Source organism: Canis lupus, chromosome 18, assembly GCF_048164855.1.
Source record: "Canis lupus baileyi chromosome 18, mCanLup2.hap1, whole genome shotgun sequence".
NCBI classification, from domain to species: Eukaryota; Metazoa; Chordata; class Mammalia; order Carnivora; family Canidae; genus Canis; species Canis lupus.
The window spans coordinates 38,048,669-38,075,267 of record NC_132855.1 but is presented as its reverse complement, the minus strand read 5'-3'; the positions used below and the strand labels follow the sequence as shown (position 1 = coordinate 38,075,267).

The window sequence follows — 26,599 nt, the reverse complement described above, 5'->3', positions numbered from 1 at the left end:
TTCCTTTTTACACTAGAATTTCTGTGATGTCTCCTAGCCCAAAGCACCAAGTTCATTGCCCCAAGGTTATGGTTAGTTATCATTTTACTTGTGCCATTAGTAGATCTCACTAAGGCAATATTATTTAGAGGCTCAAACAAAAGGGGACTTTTTAAATTTTTTTTATTTATTATAGTCACAGAGAGAGAGGGAGAGAGGCAGAGACATAGGCAGAGGGAGAAGCAGGCTCCATGCACCGGTAGCCCGACGTGGGATTCGATCCCAGGTCTCCAGGATCGCGCCCTGGGCCAAAGGCAGAGCCAAACCGCTGCGCCACCCAGGGATCCCCGGGACTTTTTTTTTTTTTTTTGAGAAGCTGAGAAAGGCTTAATCAGAGATATAATGTTTAAACTAAGTCTCATAGAAACGACAAATACCATTTGCTTCGACGTGGATGGAACTGGAGGGTATTATGCTGAGTGAAATAAGTCAGTCGGAGAAGGACAAACATTATATGGTCTCATTCATTTGGGGAATATAAAAAATAGTGAAAGGGAATAAAGGGGAAAGGAGAAAAAAATGAGTGGGAAATACGAGAAAGGGAGACAGAACATAAGAGACTTCTAACTCTGGGAAACGAACAAGGAGTGGTAGAAAGGGAGGTGGGTGGGGGGTGGGGGTGACTGGGTGATGGGCACTGAGGGGGGCACTTGATGGGATGAGCACTGGATGTTATTCTATATGTTGGCAAATTGAACACCAATAAAAAAGCAAAAAAACAAAAAACAAAAAAAACCTGTCTTAGAGATTCTGTAGGAGTCTACCGTGCAGAGGAGAGATAGAGGAAACAGCAGGTATGAAGGCACAAAGGCAAAAATACCAACATCAAACCCTGCCTAGTACACTTAAGATTATTAAGCAGAATGGCTGGAGCATAAGGTGAAGAATGAATGATGGAAGAGCATTAAAGCTGGATTGTGAAGGAAATTATCAGCCTTATAATTATAACATTGGACTTCATCATGTAGGTAATGGGGAGTAGTGCTTTGAAAGTAATGTACTTTGTATCTTAGAATATTTCTGATGATTCTGTAAATTATTAATTGACATGGCAACTAAAAAAATAAAGAAAACAAAGATAATAGAAGTTAGCATGTAGAGAAGGGGGTAGATTTGATAGAAATTTCTGTGGTCCAATTGACAGGACTCAATGATTTATAGAATGCAACAGGAAGGGAAGAACTGAAAATAAATGTGCAAGATTGGTGACATAGTGAGGCCATTAATAGAGATGGGGGACAAGGGGAGTAAAGCTGGGGTTCAGAAGAACTTGGAGTTATCACTGGAACTATGCCAGGTCATTTATAGATCAAATAGTGTAAATAGAGGTTAAGATCTCTACCCACCTCTCAAACCCCCAGCTTTCTTCCCTTGAGAATATGGGGGGTGTCTGGGGGGCTCAGTCAGTTAAGCTTCCCAACTCTTGATTTCAGCTCAGGTCATGATCTCAGGGTCGTGAGATGGAGTTTTGTGTCACTACTGCTGAGTGTGGAGGCTGCTTGGGATTCTTTCTTTCCCTCTCCCTCTGCCCCTCCGACTTGTACTGGTTCTCTCTCTATCTCTCTCTCACTAAGAAAAAATACAAAAACGAAAACTAGAATAAAGGATGTTAACTTGATTGATCACAGGTCACCAAAGTATCCACATTTACCTCTAGACAGGAGCAATGTGTATTAAAATATTAAAATGCCAAAAAATATATTAAAATGCCAAGTACATAGGAATTTGTAGTCTCTAGAGCATTCTCTCTCTTTCTCTCTCAGGCTGTAGAAGGGTCAGCTCCTTTATTCTCTCTCTCTCCCTACAAGACCCTTTAAAAATACTTAACAGCTTCATTGAGGTATAATTGACATACAATAAACTGCATCTATTTAAATTATAGAATTCTAGAAGTTTATATGTATATACCCATTTGTTTTCTGCTTTCTATTTTGTTAGTTTTCATTCTGGTCTTTATTATTTCCTTTTTTCTACTTATTTTAGGTTTAATTTACTCTTTCTTTTATTTAGCGCTATAAATTTCCCCTTAAACATTCTACAAATTATGATGCGTTGTAAATTTTTTCATTAAATTCAAAAAACTTTCTGATTTTCCCTTTCATTTTTTTCTTGACTTATGGATCTACATGTATTCTATATGGTTTGGAAATATTTTGAGATTTTTCAAAATATATTTTTATTACTGGTTTATAATTTAAACTCATTGTTGTAAAAGAACATATATATATATATATATATATATATATATATATATATATATTTTTTTTTTTTTTTTTTTTTTTAAGATTTACTTATTTATCCGACAGAGAGTGACTGAGCCAGAGAGAGCTTGCACAAGTGGGGGGAGGGTCAGAGGGGGAAGCAGACACCCTGCTGAGCAGGGAGCCTGATTTGGGACTCGATCCTAGGACCCCAGGATCATGACCTGAACCAAAGGCAGATGCTTAACCAACTGAGCTGCCCAGGAGCCCCAAGAGAACATACTTTATATGATCTGAGTTCTTTTAGGTATAATGGCACTTATTTTACGGCTCAGAATAAGTACTCTACCCAATATTCTGTGAATCTTGAGGTTTTCCAGTCTGGCTGGTGTGTAACAGGCACTGTTCCGGGCCCACTTAGCACCCAGCGCTGCTACCTCTGATCAGTCAGAGGGTTCAGTTTCTAGTTTTGGGTAGTTTCCTCATATGCATTCAGTCATCAGTACTTAGCTGAATACTCAAGGAGAACTGTCCATGTATTTTCCAAGTTCTCACTCTGTGAACTTGTCTCTTTTCCAGCCTTCTGTCCCCATCCTTAGAATTTTAGTTATCTAGGTCTTCCTTGACTCAGCTCATTTGCTCACCCAGGGAGTCCTCCAATTTCTGCCTTTGTTCACTCTCTCTGCACTGTGACTTGGAAATGCTCTCAGATCAATAGGCTGGGACAATTGCAAGGCTCACTTCATTTTCTTTCCTGCCTGTTGGGACCACTCTTCTTCCTTGACTGATTTACAATGTTTTGCACACTACTGTTTCCTATATTTTGTCTGGGTTTGGTTGTTTCAGGAAAAAGGATAAATCTGGGCCCTTACTTCATCTTGGTTAGAAGCAAAATTCTCTCTCTCTCTCTCTCTCTCTTTCTTCTTCTAAGAAGCTCCAGCAGTAGACATGTCAGAGCCTTTTCCTACAAGGGAAGAGACCCAGCCATCTCCTACAGATTTACTCTTTTCACTTGTGTCAGCCCGGCCAGGAGCTTACAGTCTCCCATACACAGGCAGGGCAAGCCTGGGAATAGGAGTTTGTATTTGTCCACTTTTGAAGTTGTAAAAAACAATCCAAAATCTAAGTAGCTGGTGACAACAAACATTTATTTCTTGCTTACTTGACATGAGGGCTGCAGTTGGTTCCAGCTGTGCTGGGCTCAGCTAGCTTTGCTTGGTCCAACTGGGCTTGTCGGGATTTATTTCATCTCTCTGCATCCAAGAACCCAAGGTGAAGAAATGATATCTTCTTGGTGAAGGTCCAGAGCAAGAGACACAAGGCCAAAGCATGCAATACATTTAAAGCTTTTGCTCAGTCCTGACATATACTTCACATCTATATATATTCTACAGACAAATGCAAGTCAATAGCTAAGCCCAAAGTTAAATGTATGGGAAAGTACACCCTACCCACAGGGAGCATAGCAGAGATAGAGAAAGAATAATTTTGAAGAATTATAATCTTCCATAGCACTGAAGACTTACTCTCTCTTGCTGTAATTACTAAGTGTTCTAGCACAATGGACCTCTCTCATAGTACTGAACACATCGCAGTATTTCACACATTAATTTCAATTTGACATTTATGTGACTCTTTTCTCTCTCCTCCACTGGAAAATAAGCTTCATAAATGCAGAGGTGATTCCTGGTGCCTAGTAAGCAACTGTTGAATGAATGAATGTCTTTCTCTGTTTACTTCCTCAAAGCACTAAAAAATATGCCAGACTTTGCATTTGGTTAGAAATAGTTTAGGATAGACTAACCTAGGACCAAATGATTCTACATTGTCCATCCATGTTGGCAGAGAGCTCAGCTCTGGTACTTGACTCAAGTATAGGAAATGATGTAGAGCTTTGATTTCCTTTGCTATTGTTCTCTGTACATATTCTTATGGACATGGGGAGCTGCAGTTGGGAGCAACTCTTGTCCCAAAATGAAAGAGAAATACAGATGAAAACAAAAGTGAGATTCCAATTTTAACTATCAGATGAACAAAAAATAAAATAATTGATAGCACTCAGTGACAGTGAGGAGGTGAAAAAGCAGGCACACTTGTATGTTGGAGGAATGTAAATTGGCACAGTCTTTAAGGAGGGCACTTTGACATACTTATCAAAAGTACATTCTCTTTGTCCTTACAATTTTCCTTACAATTTTGCTTTATGAATATATCCTATAGATATACTCATACAAAGGCTAATAATGTATAAAAGGATATTCAGTGAGCATAATAACGAAGGATTGGGAACATATAAAGGCCCAGCAAAGATGGATCAATTAAATAAAATGAGCAGCTGTGAAGCTCTTAAAACTAAAGTAGCTCTTTATCTACTGATATGAAATGAATTCTGTAATGCTAAGTGAAGAAGAGAGAGGGAGGCAGTGAAGAAGGGGAAACTCCAAAGGGAAATAAATAGTGCTCTCAAAAAGTAGTGAATGTTTGAGTATAGCTGAATTGAAGAGCGTGTATAAGGACTTGGAAATAAACTAGAAATGTAAACACCAGAAGGATCCTGAAGGCCCTCGAATACTACATTGAAAATATTGCTCTGTGTCTTGAAGAGATGGAGAGTCCCTAATAGAGAGATGGAGAGTCCCTAATGTACTCCCTAATGTACTCGGTCCCTAATAGGGAGATGGAGAGTCCCTCATGTACTCGTTCTCCTCCTCCTGGAGAACGAGTGGGTCAGACTTCCTGGGGCTCCACAGCACTGGGCAGATAAAGATCAGAGGTGAGGGATAGGGTGGAGGCCATTGTGGAAGCCATGACAGACTCATGTTAGAGCAAGAGGTAAGATTGACCAGGGGCACTGACAATTAGGTGTAGGGAGTAAGGGAGAGGAAAGAGTCTGGAATGTTTCTCAGAGGCTAGACAAGGTCACTGACAGTGATTGCAACATTCACAGAGATATGGAATAGAGGGACTACTGGTTTATGGTGAATGTGGAAGCAAATTAATAGACTTGGCCTCTAACTTTCAATACAGGAACAAGTTTGAGTAACATTCTAACATTTGAATAGGCACAATTTTAGTCCATTTTACTGTATTTGTCACTATTTTTCTAATAGCAAAGTATGTAATCTACCATAGGAAAAGCCTATACAAATTCCAATATTTATTTCTTGGAAGCCTAGAGATGAGACAATCACATGAAGGAAGGGGTTGTTGGGTTTTTGTTTTTTCCCCATTTGGAGATGTGTTTTAAACAACTGAAAACAAGTTGGAGCAGTGATTTGTTCAGAGTAGAATTAATTTGAGAAAAATCCCAACCAAGTTGCAGTACTGGCAAAGCCATAGCATTCTTCATTAAAATGCAGGAGAGGGAAAACAGGCAAATGATAAATTTAAAGTAGCACCAACTAATATGCTAAGGAGCAAATAACTGGAAAATGCCATCAGTTCTTAAAACTGATGTCGAGAAACTATGAGTATGGAGTTTAAGGGCAAATTTGAAGGATGGTGAAAATAAAAGCCTCTGTCTGGTCAATTTCAGAGAGAAATAGGGAAAGAAGCCTTTAATTTTTCTGTCTTTGCAAACTACAGTCCTATTTACTGTTTAGAATTCCTACTATGTAATTCTGGTTTCTTTTTGCTTCCAAGGTAGAAGGAAATTTTCCCATGTCTTCTCTTGACATGTGGTAGTCAGAGAAGTCAGGTTTGTCATATTCCATAGCAATATAATATCTAGAATGGGGATGTGTTAGGGATGCCTGGGTGGCTTAGAGTTCTCTCTCTCTCTGCCCCTTTCCCCCCAAAAAAAATAAATAAATAAAAATAAAAAGATAACTAAAGAAAAATGATATGTCAGTGAGTAAAAACTATCACTTTCACCCACTTCAAGGAGATTCGGGACCCCCTCCTATGATTAGCAAAACAAAGGGAAAATTCAGAGAGAATGCTGTCTAGCTAGACAAAGGATCAAAGAGAGTGTTATCTAGCTAGATAAAGGATCAAACAGGCTGTATTTAATGATCTGAGAATTCTGGAGGAAAAGGTGATTTACATTTTCATTTTAAGCTAGGGAGCAAGCCAACAGGGATGAGATAATATAGGACATTCTGTTTCTCCGTTCCCATATGAAAAATGGATAGACTATGTATGTGTATCTAAAGAAGTCTTCATTTTAAATTAAGACATCAAGAAATTTTTAGCATTTTATTAAGAACTAATGCTGTTCAAGAATTTTAACAGTGAAAAAAAAAAAACCTACCAAAATGTTAAAATATCTTAGATGATTTCTATCATTTTTATTTAGTTGAAATCTTAGTTTTGCTAACTGCAAGAAATACCCTACTCAGGTTTTGGAAGACTAGCAATTTTAGTCTCAGTGTTTTTCCTAAACACATCAAAAAGTAAACAATACAATAGAGAAAAATATTCACATGTAACCTAGAACAGAATTTTCGTATCTCTAATAGATCAAAAAGAATAAAAAGGAAAAAATGGAAAAATGATAAAGATTGCTAATTCAAAGAAGATGGCCAATATACATGAAGAGATGCCCAGCTTCATTTAAAGATTTCTTTGAGAGATAAGAATGGAGGGCCAGAGGGAGAGGGAGGGAAAGGGAGGAGCAGAAGGGGAGGGAGAGGGACAAACAGACTTGGTGCTGAGCCAGGAGTTGATGAAGGACTGGATCTCACTCACGACCATGAGATCATGACCCAAGCTGAAACCAAGAGTTGGGCACTTAACTGACTGAGCTACCCAAGGATCTCGAGATGCTCAGCTTTATTAAGGGTCAGAGAAACATGCTAAGCAGGCTGAGGATGAAGCTGTTAGCAATCTTGGCTAGAATAGTGAGGGGACATCTAAATTATGCTAACTTTAGGAGACAGTCTACTCTTTAGGCCTTTTCTCTCTGCAAATCTATAGTTCAATGTCTTTTGGGGAATGGCAATGAAAAGATAGATTAATGCTGTTGGTGTCCAAGATTTTCCTCCCTCCTTATACCTTTTAGTAAAATATCACTAGAATAAGAGAATAAGACATGTTTTAGAATATTGTGTGCCTGTATGATTATCAAAACAAGGATAGTCCTAAATCATATTTCACACATATATTTATACATTTGGGTTTTTAAAAAATATTGGACTGATTTGATTTCTAAAATCATTCATTATGTTTTATCATTTTATATAAATTAATATCTTTGAAAAAGTCTTCATGTAGATTCAAGTCACACCGGACTCAAATTTAGGAGATTTGAAACCCTGGTTTAATCACACTTTTAGAATTGCCACGGATCGTTAGAGTCTTCTAGTCCTCTGTCTCCTCAATTGCTTATATCCATTAGACAAATAACCCAAGTGCGTGGGCAGTCTTGGGGTAAATATTTCTGGTAGGACAATAATCTCCTTCTGAGACAGCCCATTCCTTAGATAACGCTGACTCCCACTGATGCAACTTGACTTGGATGCCTTCTGTGGCTTCTATCCTAACAACTTCTACTCTGACATCTGGATCCTGGAGCCTTTCAGAATGGTTGTGTTATTTTAAAATAGTCGATATGTCCTCTTTCATTCTGGTGCTTTGAGTAATTTGCCCTATTTCCATGGCTCTTTTATCATTCTGTCCTCTAATTCTGAGTATGTCCTTGAGCTTGGGACTTGGGAAAGAGGTGTCAACTGGCATGTCCCAATGCTTTTTTTTTTTTTTTTTTTTTTTTTTTTAGAGAGAGAGAGAGCATGCATACAGGGGTTGGGGGCCAGAGAGAGAGGGAGAGACTATCTTAAGTGATGCTGAGATCACGACCTGAGCTGAAATCGAGAGTCAGGATACTTAACCAATTGAGCTATTCAAGTGCCCCTCTAAATTATCTTTTTAAACTAGTGTGATATTTCTTTGATCTTTTTTTCTCCCAAGTAGTTATTATTTCTGCAATTATTTTTATGAAGTCAATTCTAATTTTTTTCAAATGTATGGAGTTCTTCTTATGTGCCAGAAACTAGGGACACAGAGATAAACAAGGCCTGCATTGCTCCTAATCTCAGAAAGCAGGCAGAAGATATAGGTGCTACGGTCCATGGAATAATGACCCCAACCATTCCTTTTCCCTTACATAGCAAAAGGGATTTTGTAGATATGGTTAAGGTTGAGGGCCTTGAGAAGATGAAAGTATCTTGGGTCATTCAGGTAGACCCAGTCTAATCACATCCTTAAAAGAAGAGAATCTGGGGATCCCTGGGTGGCTTAGTGATTTGGCACCTGCCTTTGCCCCAGGGCGCAATCCTGGAGTCCCGGGATTGAGTCCCATGCCAGGCTCCTGGCATGGAGCCTGCTTCTCCCTCTGCCTGTATCTCTGCCTCTCTCTCTCTCCCTCTGTCTAAAATAAATAAATAAATAAATAAATAAATAAATAAATAAATAAATCTTAAAAAAAAAAAAAAGAAGAAGAGAATCTTTCCCAGCTATACTCAGAGAACCAGAGAGATGGCAGCATGAGAAGAATTCAACCTGCGGTTACTGGTTTTGAAAACAGAGGAAGGGGCTACTAGCCAAGGATTGTGGAGAGCCACTAGAAATTGGAAAAGGTAAAAAAAAAAAAAAGAAAGAAAGAAAAAGAAATTGGAAAAGGTAAGGAGACAGATTCTTCCCCAGATCCTCCAGAAGAAGTACAACTCCCATGACACCATGATTTTAGCTCAGTGAGACCTGCATAGGACTTCTGACCTACAGAACTAAAGATAATACATTTGTGATGTGTATGCTGCCAAATTCGTGGCAATTTGTTAAAGCAACAAAAAGCAAATTAATGCAGATGGTCTCAGTGCAAGGCTTGTTCAGATGGTGGTCAAGGTAGAATGGAGGTGTAAGCCAAGTGCGTTGGGCACTCAGTGTTGAGCATAGCCCAACTGATAAAGATGAGCAAGGAATGCAAAGGAGGTCCACAAGTTGTCCTTGAAGTATTAGGATTCAGTCAGTCATGGAAGGAGAGAAAGACATTTCAGACAAAGGGATGAAGACCCAGGTCAACATTACAACATGTTTGCATATCAATTTTCTATCTGGGTAAAGTTGTGAAAAACTTGGAAAAGGAATATAAATACTTCTGTTCTGACTAAATAGCAGTCTGGATATTCCCAATGGTCCTTCTACTTTCCAACATCCATATGGTGACCAATACATGCCTTTTAATGCATTGCTGAGCTTCCAGGAAATAAGAAAATACCTGAAGCCCTCCCTCACACAGCAAATCAATATATTAATGGCCATCCATATAGATCAGACCCACTTTCATGCTGAGGATAACTAAAAAAGATGAAGAAAAAAACAGTCACCGAGAAATTACCATAGTGCCAATAGGATCATAAGGAATTACCATGCATGCAGATGGAAATCCAGAGACATACACTCAGTACCCAGAGCAATTTCTTCTGTCCTGGGGGAGTTCCTACCCCAAAAAAAGTGGCTCAAGAGGCTGGGCAGCATAAACAAGAAAAAAAAAAGTGCTATCCCCAAGAGAAAAGATGGGTAAATTTGATTGCATTAAAATTGAGGACTTCTGCTCATTTAAGGGAAAAAAAGGTAAAGTAAAAAGCCACAAAGATATGAGGCCACAAATAATAAAGAATTCAATTTCAGAATCTATAAGGAACTCCAGAAATTCAATAAGAAAAAGACTGACAATCCAATAGAAAAATCTCCAAATATCAACAGACATTTCACATAAGCCTCAGCAGAGATAGTAAACAAATATAGTAAGATGTCACCAGAGAAAGTCAATTTAAAATAAGATAGCATTTTACACCCACTGTTAGCAAAATGAAGAAATCTGACAATACTAAAAGTTGACAAGAATATCAAACAATGGACACTGTTATACACAACTGGTGCAAGTTTGTAATGAATTGGTTCAAACACTCTGGGAAAAAAATTGGTATAATACACTAGTTTTGAATGTTTATATGTCCTGTAACCCAACAATTCCACCTTAGGGTATATATCCTGGAAAAACGCTGGTACACATACACCCGAAACTGCCTAAGAGCATACACCCGAAACTGCATAAGAGCATTCATAGCAACACTGATGGATCAGGGAGGAAAAATTAAATAGAAACAATTTAATCACAGACAAGGCAATGGTTAAATATATTGTGATATATTCACACAAATATGATACAACTTTGAATGTAAATGGACATTATATGAATTATGTAATGACACACCAAGTTGCAAAGAATTACATATTATGAAACAAATTTTCTAAAGTTCAAAAAACCCTAAATAATAAGTTATTTAGGAATATATTTAGATATGATAAAACATATGGATTAATTATAATATTGGATGAAAATAGCAAATTGCAGAAAACTAGAATATGACCCAATTTTTATAAAGCTCTAAAATAAGCAAGACTATGTATTTTGTAGAACTACATAGAAATCTATGTGATTTTACATGTAAAATTACATGTAAAAACCCAATAGCAAAGTAAAATGGTAAGCACAAAATTCAAGATGGGTTATCCCCAGCAGGAAACAGGGGGCTGGGTTTGCAGAAGTCCACACAGGAACCTTCAACAGAATTGATTGTATTTGGTTGACTGTCAGTATGATATGTTCACTGATGTTTATCTTATCATTATGTTCGGTGACTTACAAGTACATTGCCTATATTCTTTCATGGTACCAAATATTACCTAATAAAATTTTAACTAAACCACACAAAATTGTGTTTGTTAAGGTGGCTGTTCATCCAGCTCCCTCTTCCTTGAGTGTTCTGTTTTGTACTGCCAGACTTGAATGAGGGTCTTAGGCCTGAAAGAAGAAAAAAATGTGCTGAAGATAATATGCACCAATGCTGCCTGAGCACAGCTCACAACTAATGATCTTCCCAGGCTCGATGTCTCAAAATTATTATAAAATGACAGAGTCAATTCTCTATTACTCTGTTGGGTTGTATTTCAATTTAGTGGTTCATTTTTCAGTGGCAGTCTGATCTTCAAAATACCGTGTTCAAGACTGGATGTGGGCTTCAAGGGGTGCCTGGCTGTCACATGCCTTCTCTTTCTGCCCCCTAACAGTGAAAGTCTCATTTATGTATTTTAAAGGAAGGGTAGAAAGAATTCCTTGGTTTAAGTTACAAGTTTTGTCTTAAACATAGAGTTTAAACACACAATAAAGCCTTTGTTACCAAACATGTTGGAGGAGTGGAGAGTGACAATTGTTAATAAATTTGAGTTAGGTAATTTTCAATCAGATTGGTTTCTCAATCTCTTTAAGGACTAGCAAGGCAAAAATCTAACTACCCTCAGCACCTCACTTCTATTCCAGTGCCTCTCATCTCTCAGAACCACCATCTTGCTGGGTTTACCCCAAGCAGAATGTCTTTCTCATCTTACCTCCTGCTATCCAGAGATATGCTCCCTTCCCTTCTAATTGCCAAACTCAGATCCTTGCCAACCACCTCCCTTTTGCTAGAGGCAGGGCTTTAATGGGGTTCAGGACTGGGCCAATGGGAGGGGCTGAGGGGCTGGGGACCTCTGGCCAGGGCAGGAGTTTAATCCAACGTAATGCAGAGAATAAGAATTAATGTAGATCAGAATGACACTGCAAGCCATGATGTGGCTAGAGACTGTCCATTGAGGTTACACATCCCTGACTCAAACCCCCCAGTTATGCCACTTTTTAGTTCTAGAGTCCCTGAAATCCTCAGAGCCTCAGCTTCTTTGCCAATAAAAATAGTTAATATCTATATCCTAGGGTGGTTATAAAGATTCAATTATGTTTATAAATGAAGTACTCAGTATATACTCAGATATGGTGTTTTATTTGTATTGGGTGAATATGTTGAAATTATAGAGGTTCTTTCTAGGTTTGCTGATAGATACTCAGCCTTGATTCATTAGGGGTTGATTCACTTACTCATTCTTGAACACAGATTTCTTGACACTCCTTTTCACTGTTGAATCTATTTCCTGAGCCATTACAGCCACTGAACCAAAAGCGGGCGCAGGAGTTGACCTGTTTGTCATAATACCATCGAACCACGTATTCTCCACAGTTTCCTGGCTTTAGGGCTTCCAAGCATCTAGGATCTAGAGTGAGAAAAGGATCATGTGTCATTATAGGTTTTTCTTTCCCTGAAAAGATGAAAACTGAAAGCTTTATGAAGTTTATTCTCCATGCACCCAAGCACACCAAGAAAATGAGGTACCAAGTTAAAGAAGGGTTCCCTAATACCTGAAATATTTCCTCCACTACCACCAACTCCACCATTAGATACTCCTTTGAAAACATAAAAGTTTTTGATCTTCATGAAATCTCATTAAAAGTGTATATTCCCCTGAAAGCATAGCACCTTCATTGACTAATACTCTTGCAAAGATTAGTTGACAAGAGAAAACTAGGATTTCTTCATTTACTTTGGACTAGATTTAAAATCAGATTAACATTTGGAATAAAGATGATCTCAGCCTTCTATACACCTTTCTTCCAAATATGTTCATGGAAAGTACCACTGTGATCACATTAATTGTGCCTACTAAAAAAGGAAAATCCTTTTAAGTTACAAAAATATATATAAATAAAGGGCTCTTCTTATATCACATTTTTCTTTTAAAAAGAGCAGTTCTTGGGGTGCCCGAGTGACTCAGTCAGTTAAGCATCCGACTCTTGATTTCAGCACAGGTCATGATTTCAGGGTTGTGAGATGGAAACCTACATTGGGCTTCATCATGTTCAGTGTAGTCTACATAAGATTCTCTCCCTCTCCCTCTGCCCCTCTCCCTGCTCACTCTCTCTCTCTCTAAATTAAAAAAAATCTTTAAAAAGAGCAGTTCCTACAGGACAATAAAAACATGAGCTTTTAATGTCTACTTATGAATAAATTTTAGAAACACTTCCACCATAAAGAAAAAAAAACAAAAGAGAACTACAATAATAAAGCCATTCGTTAAACCTCTTTTTATTTTGTGGTACTCCTTAGTGTCTTGATCAGTATTCCTTACCTGGAGATGTGATTCCAGGGTAAGAAAAGCCACAAAAAACAAATAGGTACTTGTTGCCTGAGACTTGTGTTCTGTGAGACAGTTTATATGCCGAAAGATTTACTCCTTAGTTGCAAAACAAGCCCTCTCTCCATCTCCCAGATTCATCTCCCTAGATATGGAGCATGTCTTGATTCCTTTATTTTCCAAAACTAACCTCCAAATCCACCTCTCCTATGAAGACTCCTTAGATCAAATGGAAAGTAGTAGATTTTCACTATCTCCACTGTTAAAAACTAAATAATGTATATTGTCTAACTTGTCAAGCCAACCTCTGAGCTTCTTTTGGTCAAAGATGTTGTTTCTGGGCCTGTTCTTCAGAAACTATGTATATAATGATTAATTTCTATAGATAGTAACCATAGAGAATATGTGGAAAAATCTAGGTTCTAGCTTTTTTTCTCTTCTACAGTCTGGGTGTCAGAAATTCAAATGTCCATATGTGTCAAGGCCACATATAATACAACAGGGAATGGTAGGGGCTATGATAAAATGGGAACACAATCCTCTCTAAAGGCATTTAAATTAAAAAAAAAATGTTACAAGAATTAAAAAAAAATTTATTGACCAAATTTGTTCCACAATTTTCTAATTTGTTATATAATAAAATGTGTTTCCTATTTAGAGTCAAAACACATTCTTTCTGAATGAGAGCTTAGAGCCCCCCCTTTCTGCACCTTGACATTATAGACACAGCAGCATATTAGCAGGTGTTTCTTACCTTTGTGCGCCAACTTTTCTGGCTGTAAGTTCAAAACAGGACTTGGAATTCTGGATTCGACACCCTCTGTCCCATCTTCTGGCTGCTCGGTGGCAGCAGCCTCAGGTGAAGGACTGGTGGCCAGGCTGCCAGCCCAGGTAGGCTCTGGAGGCTCATTCTCTTTGTCCTCAGCTCCAGAGACACTGACCTACACAAAACATCCACATTTTTGTTTCTGGTGATAATCAAGTCAGAAAAGTTAGTTTGCTTTGGGGAACATTTAGGGGAAAATTCAGCATTGCTTCTTCTCCCCAACTCTCCAATATTATTTCAGTAAAAACTCAGGAAACGCCCCTCTTCAATGTCATGCATCCCTGAGTACCTAAATTATGGACGTTCCCACTGCCAGGCATGTGCTGGACCTTCCAGAGAGATCTGCATGCAGGGCATGAAAGGTGGTGAGCTTAGGAGGAGGTAATCTTCATTCTTTTCATAGTCACTGGCATGAGGAGGAGAAATAACCTAGTTTCTCTGACCTTTTTTAAAATAGCCTTTTCTCCATTTCTTAACACTAGATAAATTAACAATATATTCCAGAATATCTACAACAAACTCTCAATCGATTTTGAGATTGGGGATGGGGGCGGCAGAGGACAATAATACAGCTGAAATAAAAACAGTAGCAATCACTTTTCATCTCATCCTAATATCTGGACCCCAGCAAATGCCAGTGCTGCAGGATACTTAGCTTCAAAGAAGTTTTAGAAATGTTTGTTAGCTAAGGAACAAAGGAATATAATTATAAAAGCAAGTTTTCTGGACTCCAGTTTCTATGTTTTATCTATATTTATGATATGTAATGAGAAAGGAAAAAAAGGTATTTTGCTTCAAAAAAAATGTCAGATCAGTTATTCTTGACTACAATTGCCAGGAGCAAGGGCAATCTTTTATGGGACCAATTAAGTTCTTTTACTTTTTTCCCCCTTGGACCCCAGCTACAGGAAATTAAATTGACCATTTATCTTGGTCTTGGCACAGGATGGTCATTTATCCTTTCAAGGCCCTCTTTTTTCCTTTTTTTTTTATTTAATAGGCAAATCTACAAACAAAGTCAAGTAATTTTTGATGCCTTCTTACCTATCATTCTGTGTCTAGAGCCAGCTGTCACCATTAGCTCTTCTCTGCTGCCTAAGCAATTCCACTGTTTTTGATTCTGTACACACACACACACACACACACACACGGGGAAAGGCTAATCAATTCTGTTACTCGGAGTTGGTTCTTTGAAAAAATTAATAAGATAGATAAACCATTAGCCAGCCTTATTAAAAAGAAGAGAGAGAAGACTCAAATTAATAAAATCATGAATGAGAAAGGAGAGATCACTACCAACACCAAGGAAATACAAACGATTTTAAAAACATATTATGAACAGCTATACGCCAATAAATTAGGCAATCTAGAAGAAATGGACGCATTCTTGGAAAGCCACAAACTACCAAAACTGGAACAGGAAGAAATAGAAAACCTGAACAGGCCAATAACCAGGGAGGAAATTGAAGCAGTCATCAAAAACCTCCCAAGACACAAGAGTCCAGGGCCAGATGGCTTCCCAGGGGAATTTTATCAAACGTTTAAAGAAGAAACCAAACCTATTCTCCTAAAGCTGTTTGGAAAGATAGAAAGAGATGGAGTACTTCCAAATTCGTTCTATGAGGCCAGCATCACCTTAATTCCAAAACCAGACAAAGACCCCGCCAAAAAGGAGAAATATAGACCAATATCCCTGATGAACATGGATGCAAAAATTCTCAACAAGATACTAGCCAATAAGATCCAACAGTACATTAAGAAAATTATTCACCATGACCAAGTTGGATTTATCCCCGGGACATGAGGCTGGTTCAACACTCGTACAACAATCAATGTGATTCATCACATCAGCAAGAGAAAAACCAAGAACCATATGATCCTCTCATTAGATGCAGAGAAAGCATTTGACAAAATACAGCATCCATTCCTGATCAAAACTCTTCAGAGTGTAGGGATAGAGGGAACATTCTTCAACATCTTAAAAGCCATCTACGAAAAGCCCACAGCAAATATCATTCTCAATGGGGAAGCACTGGGAGCCTTTCCCCTAAGATCAGGAACAAGACAGGGATGTCCACTCTCACCACTGCTGTTCAACATAGTACTGGAAGTCCTAGCCTCAGCAATCAGACAACAAAAAGAAATAAAAGGCATTCAAATTGGCAAAGAAGAAGTCAAACTCTCCCTCTTCGCCAATGACATGATACTCTACATAGAAAACCCAAAAGTCTCCACCCCAAGATTGCTAGAACTCATACAGCAATTTGGTAGCGTGGCAGGATACAAAATCAATGCCCAGAAATCAGTGGCATTTCTATACACTAACAATGAGACTGAAGAAAGAGAAATTAAGGAGTCAATCCCATTTACAACTGCACCCAAAAGCATAAGATACCTAGGAATAAACCTACCAAAGAGGTAAAGGATCTATACCCTCAAAACTATAGAACACTTCTGAAAGAAATTGAGGAAGACACAAAGAGATGGAAAAATATTCCATGCTCATGGATTGGCAGAATTAATATTGTGAAAATGTCAATGTTACCCAGGGCAATATACACGTTTAATGCAATCCCTATCAAAATACCATGGACTTTCTTCAGAGAGTTAGAACAAATTATTTTAAGATTTGTGTGGAATCAGAAAAGACCCTGAATAGCCAGGGGAATTTTAAAAAAGAAAACCATATCTGGAGGCATCACAATGCCAGATTTCAGGTTTTACTACAAAGCTGTGGTCATCAAGACAGTGTGGTACTGGCACAAAAACAGACACATAGATCAATGGAACAGAACAGAGAACCCAGAAGTGGACCCTGAACTTTATGGTCAATTAATATTCGATAAAGGAGGAAAGACTATCCACTGGAAGAAAGACAGTCTCTTCAATAAATGGTGCTGGGAAAATTGGACATCCCCATGCAGAAGAATGAAACTAGACCACTCTCTTTCACCATACACAAAGATAAGCTCAAAATGGATGAAAGATCTAAATGTGAGACAAGATTCCATCAAAATCCTAGAGGAGAACACAGGCAACACCCTTTTTGAACTCGGCCACAGTAACTTCTTGCAAGATACATCCATGAAGGCAAAAGAAACAAAAGCAAAAATGAACTATTGGGACTTCATCAAGATAAGAAGCTTTTGCACAGCAAAGGATACAGTCAACAAAACTCAAAGACAACCTACAGAATGGGAGAAGAGATTTGCAAATGACGTATCAGATAAAGGGCTAGTTTCCAAGATCTATCAAGAACTTATTAAACTCAACACCAAAGAAACAAACAATCCAATCATGAAATGGGCCAAAGACATGAAGAGAAATCTCACAGAGGAAGACATAGACATGGCCAACAAGCACATGAGAAAATGCTCTGCATCACTTGCCATCAGGGAAATACAAACCAAAACCACGATGAGATACCACCTCACACCAGTGAGAATGGGGAAAATTAACAAGGCAGGAAACCACAAATGTTGGAGAGGATGCGGAGAAAAGGCAACCCTCTTGCACTGTTGGTGGGAATGTGAACTGGTGCAGCCACTCTGGAAAACTGTGTGGAGGTTCCTCAAAGAGTTAAAAATAGACCTGCCCTACGACGCAGCAATTGCACTGTTGGAGATTTACCCCAAAGATTCAGATGCAATGAAACGCCGGGACACCTGCACCCCGATGTTTCTAGCAGCAATGTCCACAATAGCCAAACTGTGGAAGGAGCCTCGGTGTCCATGGAAAGATGAATGGATAAAGAAGATGTGGTCTATGTATACAATGGAATATTACTCAGCCATTAGAAACGACAAATACCCACCATTTGCTTCAACGTGGATGGAACTGGAGGGTATTATGCTGAGTGAAGTAAGTCAATCGGAGAAGGACAAACATTATATGGTCTCATTCATTTGGGGAATATAAATAATAGTGAAAGGGAGTATAAGGGAAGGGAGAAGAAATGTGTGGGAAATATCAGAAAGGGAGACAGAACATAAAGACTCCTAACTCTGGGAACCGAACTAGGGGTGGTAGAAGGGGAGGTGGGTGGGGGGTGGGGGTGAATGGGTGACGGGCACTGAGGGGGGCACTTGATGGGATGAGCACTGGGTGTTATTCTGTATGTTGGTAAATTGAACACCAATAAAAAATAAATTTATTATAAAAAAATAAAATTCTGTTGTGTGTGTATATTTTTACAAAAATTAAAATACTACTAGGTAAATCAAAGTAAACATTTCCATTGGGACTAGTTTGGTCAACAGCCTGATATAAAAGGTGCTTAATTCAAATGCAATCATGACTCTTTACTAGCCCCAAAACACAACTTTTGGGACAAATGGATGTAAAATTGTGGGCCACCTGGCATTCCTCTTTCTTTGAGAATGATCTGGTGTGTATGTATATTGATTTGAATGGGAGGTTTTGTTATTATCATTGGGAAAGTGATAAAGAATTTTAAGACTGAAGGAAAATTTTGTGAGTACTTCATTTTCTGTAGAGGAATCTAAAGCTCCAAATGATGAAAGAACTTCCAAAAATCACTTGATAAGCTAGTGGTAAAGTCTGAGAAATGCCTGTTTCAAGAAAAAGATAACTATTTTTTGGTTTTGTTGTGTTTGCCTGCACATATTTTGTTAAGGAAAAAAAATAAGTTAAAAGCTTGACTAAAGAGTAGTTTATCAAACATAAAAAAGCCAACAGCTATTAGGCTACACTTCAGACATCCTATCTGCCAATTTAGAAGATTCCTTTGAAGAAGTACACTGGACAGCAGTTTTCTTAAAAGACTTAACTTGGCCTATAAATCATTACCTTGTTCAAGCCTTAAGGCCTCATAAGTTATTCTTTACCACTTGTAAGTTTAGGAGTGTGTGTTTTCTTTCTCAGTCACTGCATCATTTGGGGCTTTTGACTACTACTGCTACCTCAGGTTCTAGAATAAGTGAAATTAATTTTTTCTCATAAATGAGGGTGATTTTATCTTTTGGTTCCATGAGATTTCAGATTATTTAAACAAATGCATAATCACTATGATTTGCCATTTTCATAGTTTTCTTATTACAAAAGCAAACATTAATTGAGGGGAATTTAGAAAATCTGGACAAGCAACAAGAAGAAAATAAGAATCACAAGGGATCCCACCTCCCAGAAATAATCATTGTTGACATTCAGGTGTACTTTTAGCTCAATCCTCTTCCTACATGCATTTTTTTAAAAAAACAAAAAAACATGCTGTAGTATTGTTTTTTTTTTTTTTGTAGTGTTGGTTTTTAATGTTTTTTGAATTTAATATATTATGGCTCCATTTATTTTACTGTGACCATAAAATACCATTGAATTACATAACTATATTTCAATATATAACAACAATATCCTTTCTTAAACATTTATTTGCTTTTTGTTTTCTGTTGGAAAGTTGGTCCCGGCAGCAAAACCTCACCCAATAACCCAGTCAGCACCAGCGCTCCCCTTCCAGTTGTTGCACAGTAGCTCCTACTGCTCCTCTACTTGGCCCTGACCATACAGAAGCTAGCCCCTAGCCCAACACTATTTTCTATCATTTTCCATTTCACACGTGTAACCATTACCTCCCTGATAAGATAAATTAAACCATGCCACGGTTTTCTTCATCTTCATCTCATTCCTTTTTCTCCCTCCCCTTTTTTCTTTCCTTTTTGTTTTCTTTTTAAAAATCTTTATAGCACAGAACAGCAAATAGTAGCATTGGATAAATTCAGAATGAGTTACAGGGAGGGAGAAGGAGAGAAAGGATTTGGGATTAATTATTCCATTCCTTTAGGTTTTAATGTCATCAGTTTTTAAAAAAGATTTTATTTCTTCATTCCAGAAGACTGAGAGAGAGGGAGGCAGAGGGAAATGCTGGGTCCCCATGGAGCAGGGAGCTTGCTGTGGGATTCGATTCTGGGACCCGGGGATCATGACCTGAGCCAAAGGCAGATGCTCAACCCATCGAGCCACTCAGATGCCCCTAATGTCATCATTTTAAAGATAAGATAAGATTAAACCCTGATGTGATTTCTATCTCTAAAAGTGGAAATTAAGCAGCTCCAAACTTTCCCAGCAGAATGCACACCAAATTCAGTCACTGCCTCTAGAGAGAGAGGAGGAGGAGGAGGACCAGACTGAAGACACAGGCAAGCACCCGAACTTTATCCCAGCACAAGTAGAGAACAAATGGGAACACTAGTCTGTCCTATCAGCTCACGGGCCTGCCTTGGAGGAAGAGTGGTCCCAGCTCCAAGCAGGGGCTCCCCACAGTAGAGACACAGAAGAGGAAGTAGAGGCCCGTGAGGGGCCAGCATCTGGAGTCCAGGGCTGCTCCGTGCAGCGGGACAGGCAGGTGGGACGCTGTCAGTCTCTTTCGGCCTTAGAGCAGGTCTTGAGGAGAAGAAAGCCGATGGCCAGCGGCCCCTGGGATGTGAGGGTATGAGCTGACCGGGGATCACTAGCAGGTGCCGCACTGTTCCAATAGGTCATTTGGTTTCTGAATTCCAAACATTTTCCTCGGAATCCAGCACCCAGAATCTTGGATACATTACAGCAAGCCTTCACCTGGGAGGCACGTCTTCTCGGAATGGGTGCTAATGATCATCTGCATTAGCCCACGGGCTCAGCCTTCGCTTTTCCCAGCCTGCGGGTCCAAGCTTCTCTAGGTTGGCTGCGGGGGATTTGCTCCCGCCAGCTGGTTCTACAGCCAGGGCCCGCAAGGTGCCTGCGTTTCTAGGCTTCCAACCTTAATTGACTCTTTCCAGGTGACAACACTTCGTTGCCAGGTCTCTCAGCACATATTTAAACTGATGCTCTTTATTTGCATTTAAGGTTGCTGCGGACTAACAGGAACACCTGAAGTTTGAGCTGTGTGCCTCCCCTGATGGCCTGCAGCTGTGCTAGAGGGTGGACTACGGATTTTAATCTGGCTAAAGCCTCTCCTCCCTTAGTATAAAGCTCTCCACTCTGGCATTGCCCAGTAAATGCTTCTGACTGTTCTTTCTAATCACATATTTTTATAAAAAGGACGAAGAGCCTAGCAATCATCTCTTACTTTGCAAATGAGGGAAGAGAAACCACAAGAAATAGATGATTCGCCCAATGTCAGGCAGTTGTCAAATTTCATTTCTAAGATGTCATTCACTGTGAGATACAGTATAAGTTTGAAAAGTCTTCTTAAAAAGGCCAAAACACATTAAATAGATGCATCCTCATCTCTGAAGTAATAAAAAATATTGAACTTGGGGCACCTAGGTGGCTCAGTCTGTTAAGCATCTGATTCTTAATTTTGGCTCAAGTCATAACCTCAGTCATGAGATGGAGTTCCACATCTGGCTCTGTGCTCAGTGTGGAGCCTGCTTAGGCTTCTCTCATTCCCTCTCCTTCTGCCTGCCACCCCCCGCCCCCATACGTATATACGACAGAGCCAAGGAAATAAAATGTTTAGCTTCAGGACTGAGAATACAAGCCAAGTTTCCTGACTTCTAGGTCCAGAATATTTCTTCTAGATCAGTCTGCAATGCATTTTTTTCCTCCTTCATAAGATAGAAGCATCTTATATTCTAAAGTAATAAGTTTATTATTAACAATATAGATGCTTATATAGAACTTCACTAAGCAATACTAATATTAGTTGTTATGCAGTGTTTTATCAAGAATTTGAGAGTTTTTTGACCACCACAATGAGAGAGTATTGATTTTATTTTATAAACAAATAAATTATAATATCGATCAATATGACCATATCTATATATGTGGCTTAGTCAAGGTCACTTACAAATAACAAGGTCTGATTTCAGGAAATCAACTTAGTTTTCCTGTCAGTGGAGAGCCTAAAGTAACACAAGTCTCAGTTTCAAGTTTTTTTGAAAGTTTGAAAAGTCCATGTGTTTTAAAAGCATTGATTATGACCTTTGGATAGGATATTTCATTTAATAATGAGTGTAATATGATCAAGCAACTTCTAAAATTTTACCTGAATAGGACATTAGGAGAAATACAGATATACTCAAATATTTATGTTATTTTTCCTAATGTACCATCATGGAGGCTTAATACCAAGCTAAAATATAGGCCATTGTATTATACACAGATTTTTTAAAGGTAATTCAGCCAAATGGAATTATATATAGAAGAAATATTACTTATTTTTTAAGAGTAAAAAATAAATGATGCTATCAACAAGTAATGAATAAACTGGAGAGGATGTAGAAAAGAGAGATAGGACAAGAGTTTTGAGAACATATTTATTAATATAGACAATTATGAGACTCAATCTAAGAGAGTAGAGATATGGAAGAGGAGAAAAGAGTTGATAGCATGGATAGAGGGATGAGAAGTGCAGATCAAAGAAGACAATACCAATGACTGGGGAAGAAAAAGTAAGAATAGAGCTACAGATGCATTCCAGGTGTCTTGTCAGATGCCTGGCTGGTTGGTGGGACCATACCCCTACGGAAGGCAATCTGGAGGACCTGCATTGTGAACAAATTCCATGTTGAATGCCGGCAAAACACCCAGATGTGATCTGCACAGACATTCAAATATATGAATCTGGGGCCCAGGAGAAAAGTCTGGACTGGGGAGGCAGATTTGAGAGTTGTTAACATAAGAAAGAGAAGAAGGCTAAGGTCAGATCTTAGAGAAGTGAAGAGTTTAATATTTAAGGAGTAAACAGAGAAAGTGAAACCCCAAAAACAATTGAGAATGCTAACAAGGCTGAAAGGGGAACAAGGAGAAAGAGGACTCTCAAAACCAAAGAAAGGAGTGGCATGGTATTCTACGCAAAAGAGAAAATAAGTAAGAGGATGGCAATGAGGCAATGAGGATGTGGCAATTAGGGCATCACTCATCATTGTTCCAGCAGTTTCAGTGGTATATTGGAGGCAGTAGCCTGACTTCAGAGGTGTTCCCAAGTGAATGGAAGTGAGGAATGTGAAAGAAGAGAGAGGGAAGGAAAGTGAAGGGGAGTGTGTGTATGTGTGTGTGTGTGTGTGTGTGTGTGTGTTTGACAAAGAGGCAGAGACAGCTGAGGCTGGCCTGTGGAATCATTTTATAATAAAAAGATAGAGATAGGATAATAAAAGGTGGACATGAACTATGAAGTTAGAGGATTTTCTTAGATGGGAAAATCTGAAGCCTATTTGCTAGAACAGAGAGGGAGTCAGAAATACTGGCGGGAAAGGAAATACTGGTACAACAGTGAGGAAGGTCTAAGTTTTGGAAGAGGTAGAAGGGGATGGGCCTCAGAGCACAGGTGGGAAACTAAAAGGTGTCACATCAGAATTGAGGATAGAGCCTAGGGTCATGTTGTAGGATGAAGGGACACATCCAATTCTGGTATCAAGTGAGAACCTACCCAGGTTCTGGTTTTTAAAAATATTGCCAGGAGGAGCCCATTTCAGAAGCAGCCTACTCTAGAAGATCTCGGGGTGCAGTAAGAATGAATAAATATTGCAGGGAATGGAGGGCAAGAGATGGGAGAGCCAGCAAGGGGGAAAATGAGATGGGGAGCTGGGAGCAGCTGTGTGACAATGACAGGAGGGGAGAAATGAGGGAAGTGGCATGGGGACCAGAGAAAGAATTTCCCTAAATGAGAAGGTGGGACAGCCAGCAGTCAGCCTGCTGTGTTAGTTTCCTGTCACTTACATCAATAAGGTATATATTTCCTCCATGGAAATGAGGGGCCTGCATTCTCACATTGGACTACATGTCCTGATGATAACGAAGGCAAGGAGAAGACTCACAGCTCCCACTTCCTCCACCACATGTCTCCACCTGGTGTGGAGCTACCCACAGGGACCCTTCCCAGACTAGCTTTGACTCTCCCTTTCACTGGCTTGTTGTGGAATCACTCTGCCTAGAAATCCCACAGCCTCCTTTCCACTAAGAGGAACATATCGCTGCTGCCAGTTATTTAAGTTATCTGCAATCAGGGAACAAAGTTTTATAATACAAAAAGAAGCTTTATGGAAAGGATAGACAGGGCTTCTTTTTTTCTACTCTTTCAACCGGAAAAAGAACTAAGATATTGTTACAAGAAACCAGTTCCAGTGAATAAACAAGCTGTGTTTTGACATTACTTTATTAATGCATTTAGAATGACAAAAAGTTATTTCATGCAGGAAATTAATATGCTTATTTGCTTAATGGACTGAATATAACCAGTTGGTCTGACTAAATGATATTTACTTAATTTTATTGCCCCACTCCCATTTATACCTTGGAAATCTTAACCTGACTATACCCAGAAAGAATAAAGGAACATGAGTGCCAACATTTTTACTCCCATAAAAGATAAGGATTTTTTTAAACATACAATTGATATCTTTCATTGAAAAGAAGTTTTAGATTTCTTTGTTAGCCTAACATTTGGTAAAGCACTCATTTGGTCAGTAAGTATTTACTGAGTATGTACTGTGTGAAAGATGGAGCATATTTTTAAGTCATGAGTGGGACACAAAATTTAATTAGACACATCGCATTCTCAAGGTATTTAAGTCCATTAGGAGAGTTGAGGTATATACATAAATAATTATTAACAATGTAAAACCTAACACATTCCAAACAACGTGTAAATTATCCTGAGATTTCAGGAGAGGAACAGAGTAGAATGGATGTACATGTTTAGCTTCCCAAGACTGGCCTGAAAGAACAACAGAGTAGGGGGTTACTGAAGAGTTACAAATTTAGTAGAACCTGGGAAATCCGCCTGCTCTATTTCCCAACATACCTGTGCACAGATGTTTAGTGTACCTCAAGTTCATTCCACAATATGATAAAAGACTTAGTATGTAAGTCCTTCCTAGAGGTGGAAACCCATTGACTTAGATTTCATACAGAAGTATAAATAACTAGATTTTTCTCTAAGGACAGATTTCCATAGAAAGAAGAGGAAGAAGGAAAGCCAGATTTAGATGCTGTGAGGAGTGGTAGAGGCAATACAGAAAGGAAAGAGAGACACACGGTAAGGGAAGTAGGACTTCGGAGATGGTTTGCTTGACAGTATTGCCTAGGGCAGGCTTGGGGAAAATCAGAGAATTGAAAAGCTCGGACAGATCAACTTTACATGTTTGGATACTGTAATTATAGTTTTAGATAAAGGTGGATCTTAAGTATGCTTTTGTATTTATGTGTGTGTACACGTTATATAAACATATGAGAAACACAACTGTGAATATACATGCACAGATATTTGTTCAGACTAAAATCTATTGGGAACATTCATTGTCTAAAATCCAGTCTTGCCGGCATGCCTGGGTGGCTCAGTGGTGGCCTTTGTCTCAAGTCGTGATCTTGGGGTCCTGGGATCAAGTCCCACATCAGCTTCCCCACAGGAGCCTGTTTCTCCCTCTGCCTATGTCTCTGCCTCTCTTTGTGTGTTTTTCATGAATAATTTTAAAAAAATAAAATAAAATCCAGTCTTCCCTTGGTGCTTCTGCAAAGAGAGCCAGAGTGAGAAGGTCTAGAGATGAGGGCCATCCAGGAAGCTCAAGTCCATTGCAAGCTTCCCTATCTCTGTTAGAGGCACCGGAGAAGACCTAGCTGAGGCTAAGTTTCCCTCTATGTGGCTCTTGGTGTTCTAAATCCAAACTATTTGGGATGCACTTTTCTTACTCTTTGCCCTCCACAACTCCTAGAATGCTTCACCTGCCATAATGTGGTCACACTGCTTGTCTCTCAGGGCCATCTAACTTCCCGTGTCATGATACCAGGGGCAAAGGTACTTACTGTTCCTCATTCTGTGTCACAAGTGAATTGAAGAGTGCCTCAGGCACCTTTGCTTTCCTGGAGCAAACCAAGCTCATTATTATTTTTTTTTTCAAGCTCGTTATTTTCCTTCAAAACCCCCACCCTGCCTCCTCTAAGTCTCCATCTCAGCAGACTGTGTTTCAGTTCACTCCAAATCCAAGTTAGAAACCCAGCTGGCTAACCTCTCTCTGACCTCCAGTCCATCCAGTCACTAAATCCTGTTCACTCAACCCCAGAAATGGCTTCCAATCCATGCGTGCTTTCATTCTGACCTCCCTGCCTTAGTTCGGGGCTGCATTCTCTCTCACCCAGATGAGTACAAGACCTCACAGTTCAGCTCAGTCTCCTGTCCTCTGATTTATCCTTTGTGCTGCAACACAATTATTCCTCCTGCAAACCAGACATGACCATATGATGCTTGCTTTAGAAACTCCCTGCTTTCTCCCAGCTGCCTGCCCTGCACATGAAGTTCAAGCTTTTTCACTTGATACATGAAGCATGTATAATTAGTCCTGACTGTCCCGCTGTACCACTCACCATCCTGCCACACTCGCCACAGGCTCCAATTAGACTTAACTTTTCCTAATGTCTTGAGATGCTTTGCCTTTTGGAATCCTCCTTTGGCCACACGTTCCTTCTGCTGGAAATACCCTTCCTCTTACTCTTGTCATGAGAAACTCCCACTTATTCTTAAAAGTCAGCTCAGTGTCACTTCTTCTGGAAAGCCTTCTTTTACTCTGAAATTAATTGCAACGTCTCTTGTGCTTCATCTACA

General features: G+C 39.1%; 1 protein-coding gene and 1 long non-coding RNA gene across 3 annotated transcripts in view; one reads left to right on the top strand and one right to left on the bottom strand.

The window, feature by feature from the left end:
- The window catches only part of LOC140608994 (uncharacterized), a 128,773-nt gene that overhangs the window by 12,754 nt on the left and 89,420 nt on the right, over positions 1-26,599 (top strand). The window lies entirely within an intron of this gene.
- COL28A1 (collagen type XXVIII alpha 1 chain) overlaps positions 10,333-26,599 on the bottom strand; it is a 162,291-nt gene continuing 146,024 nt past the window's right edge. For both annotated transcript variants that reach the window (XM_072784046.1, XM_072784047.1), the window contains 3 exons: positions 13,996-14,182; positions 12,151-12,323; positions 10,333-11,043 (listed from right to left, as the gene is read on the bottom strand). In XM_072784046.1, coding sequence (XP_072640147.1) covers positions 12,151-12,323; positions 13,996-14,182 — 360 coding nt within the window. In that variant the 3' untranslated portion in view covers positions 10,333-11,043. The remainder of the gene's footprint in view (positions 11,044-12,150; positions 12,324-13,995; positions 14,183-26,599) is intronic.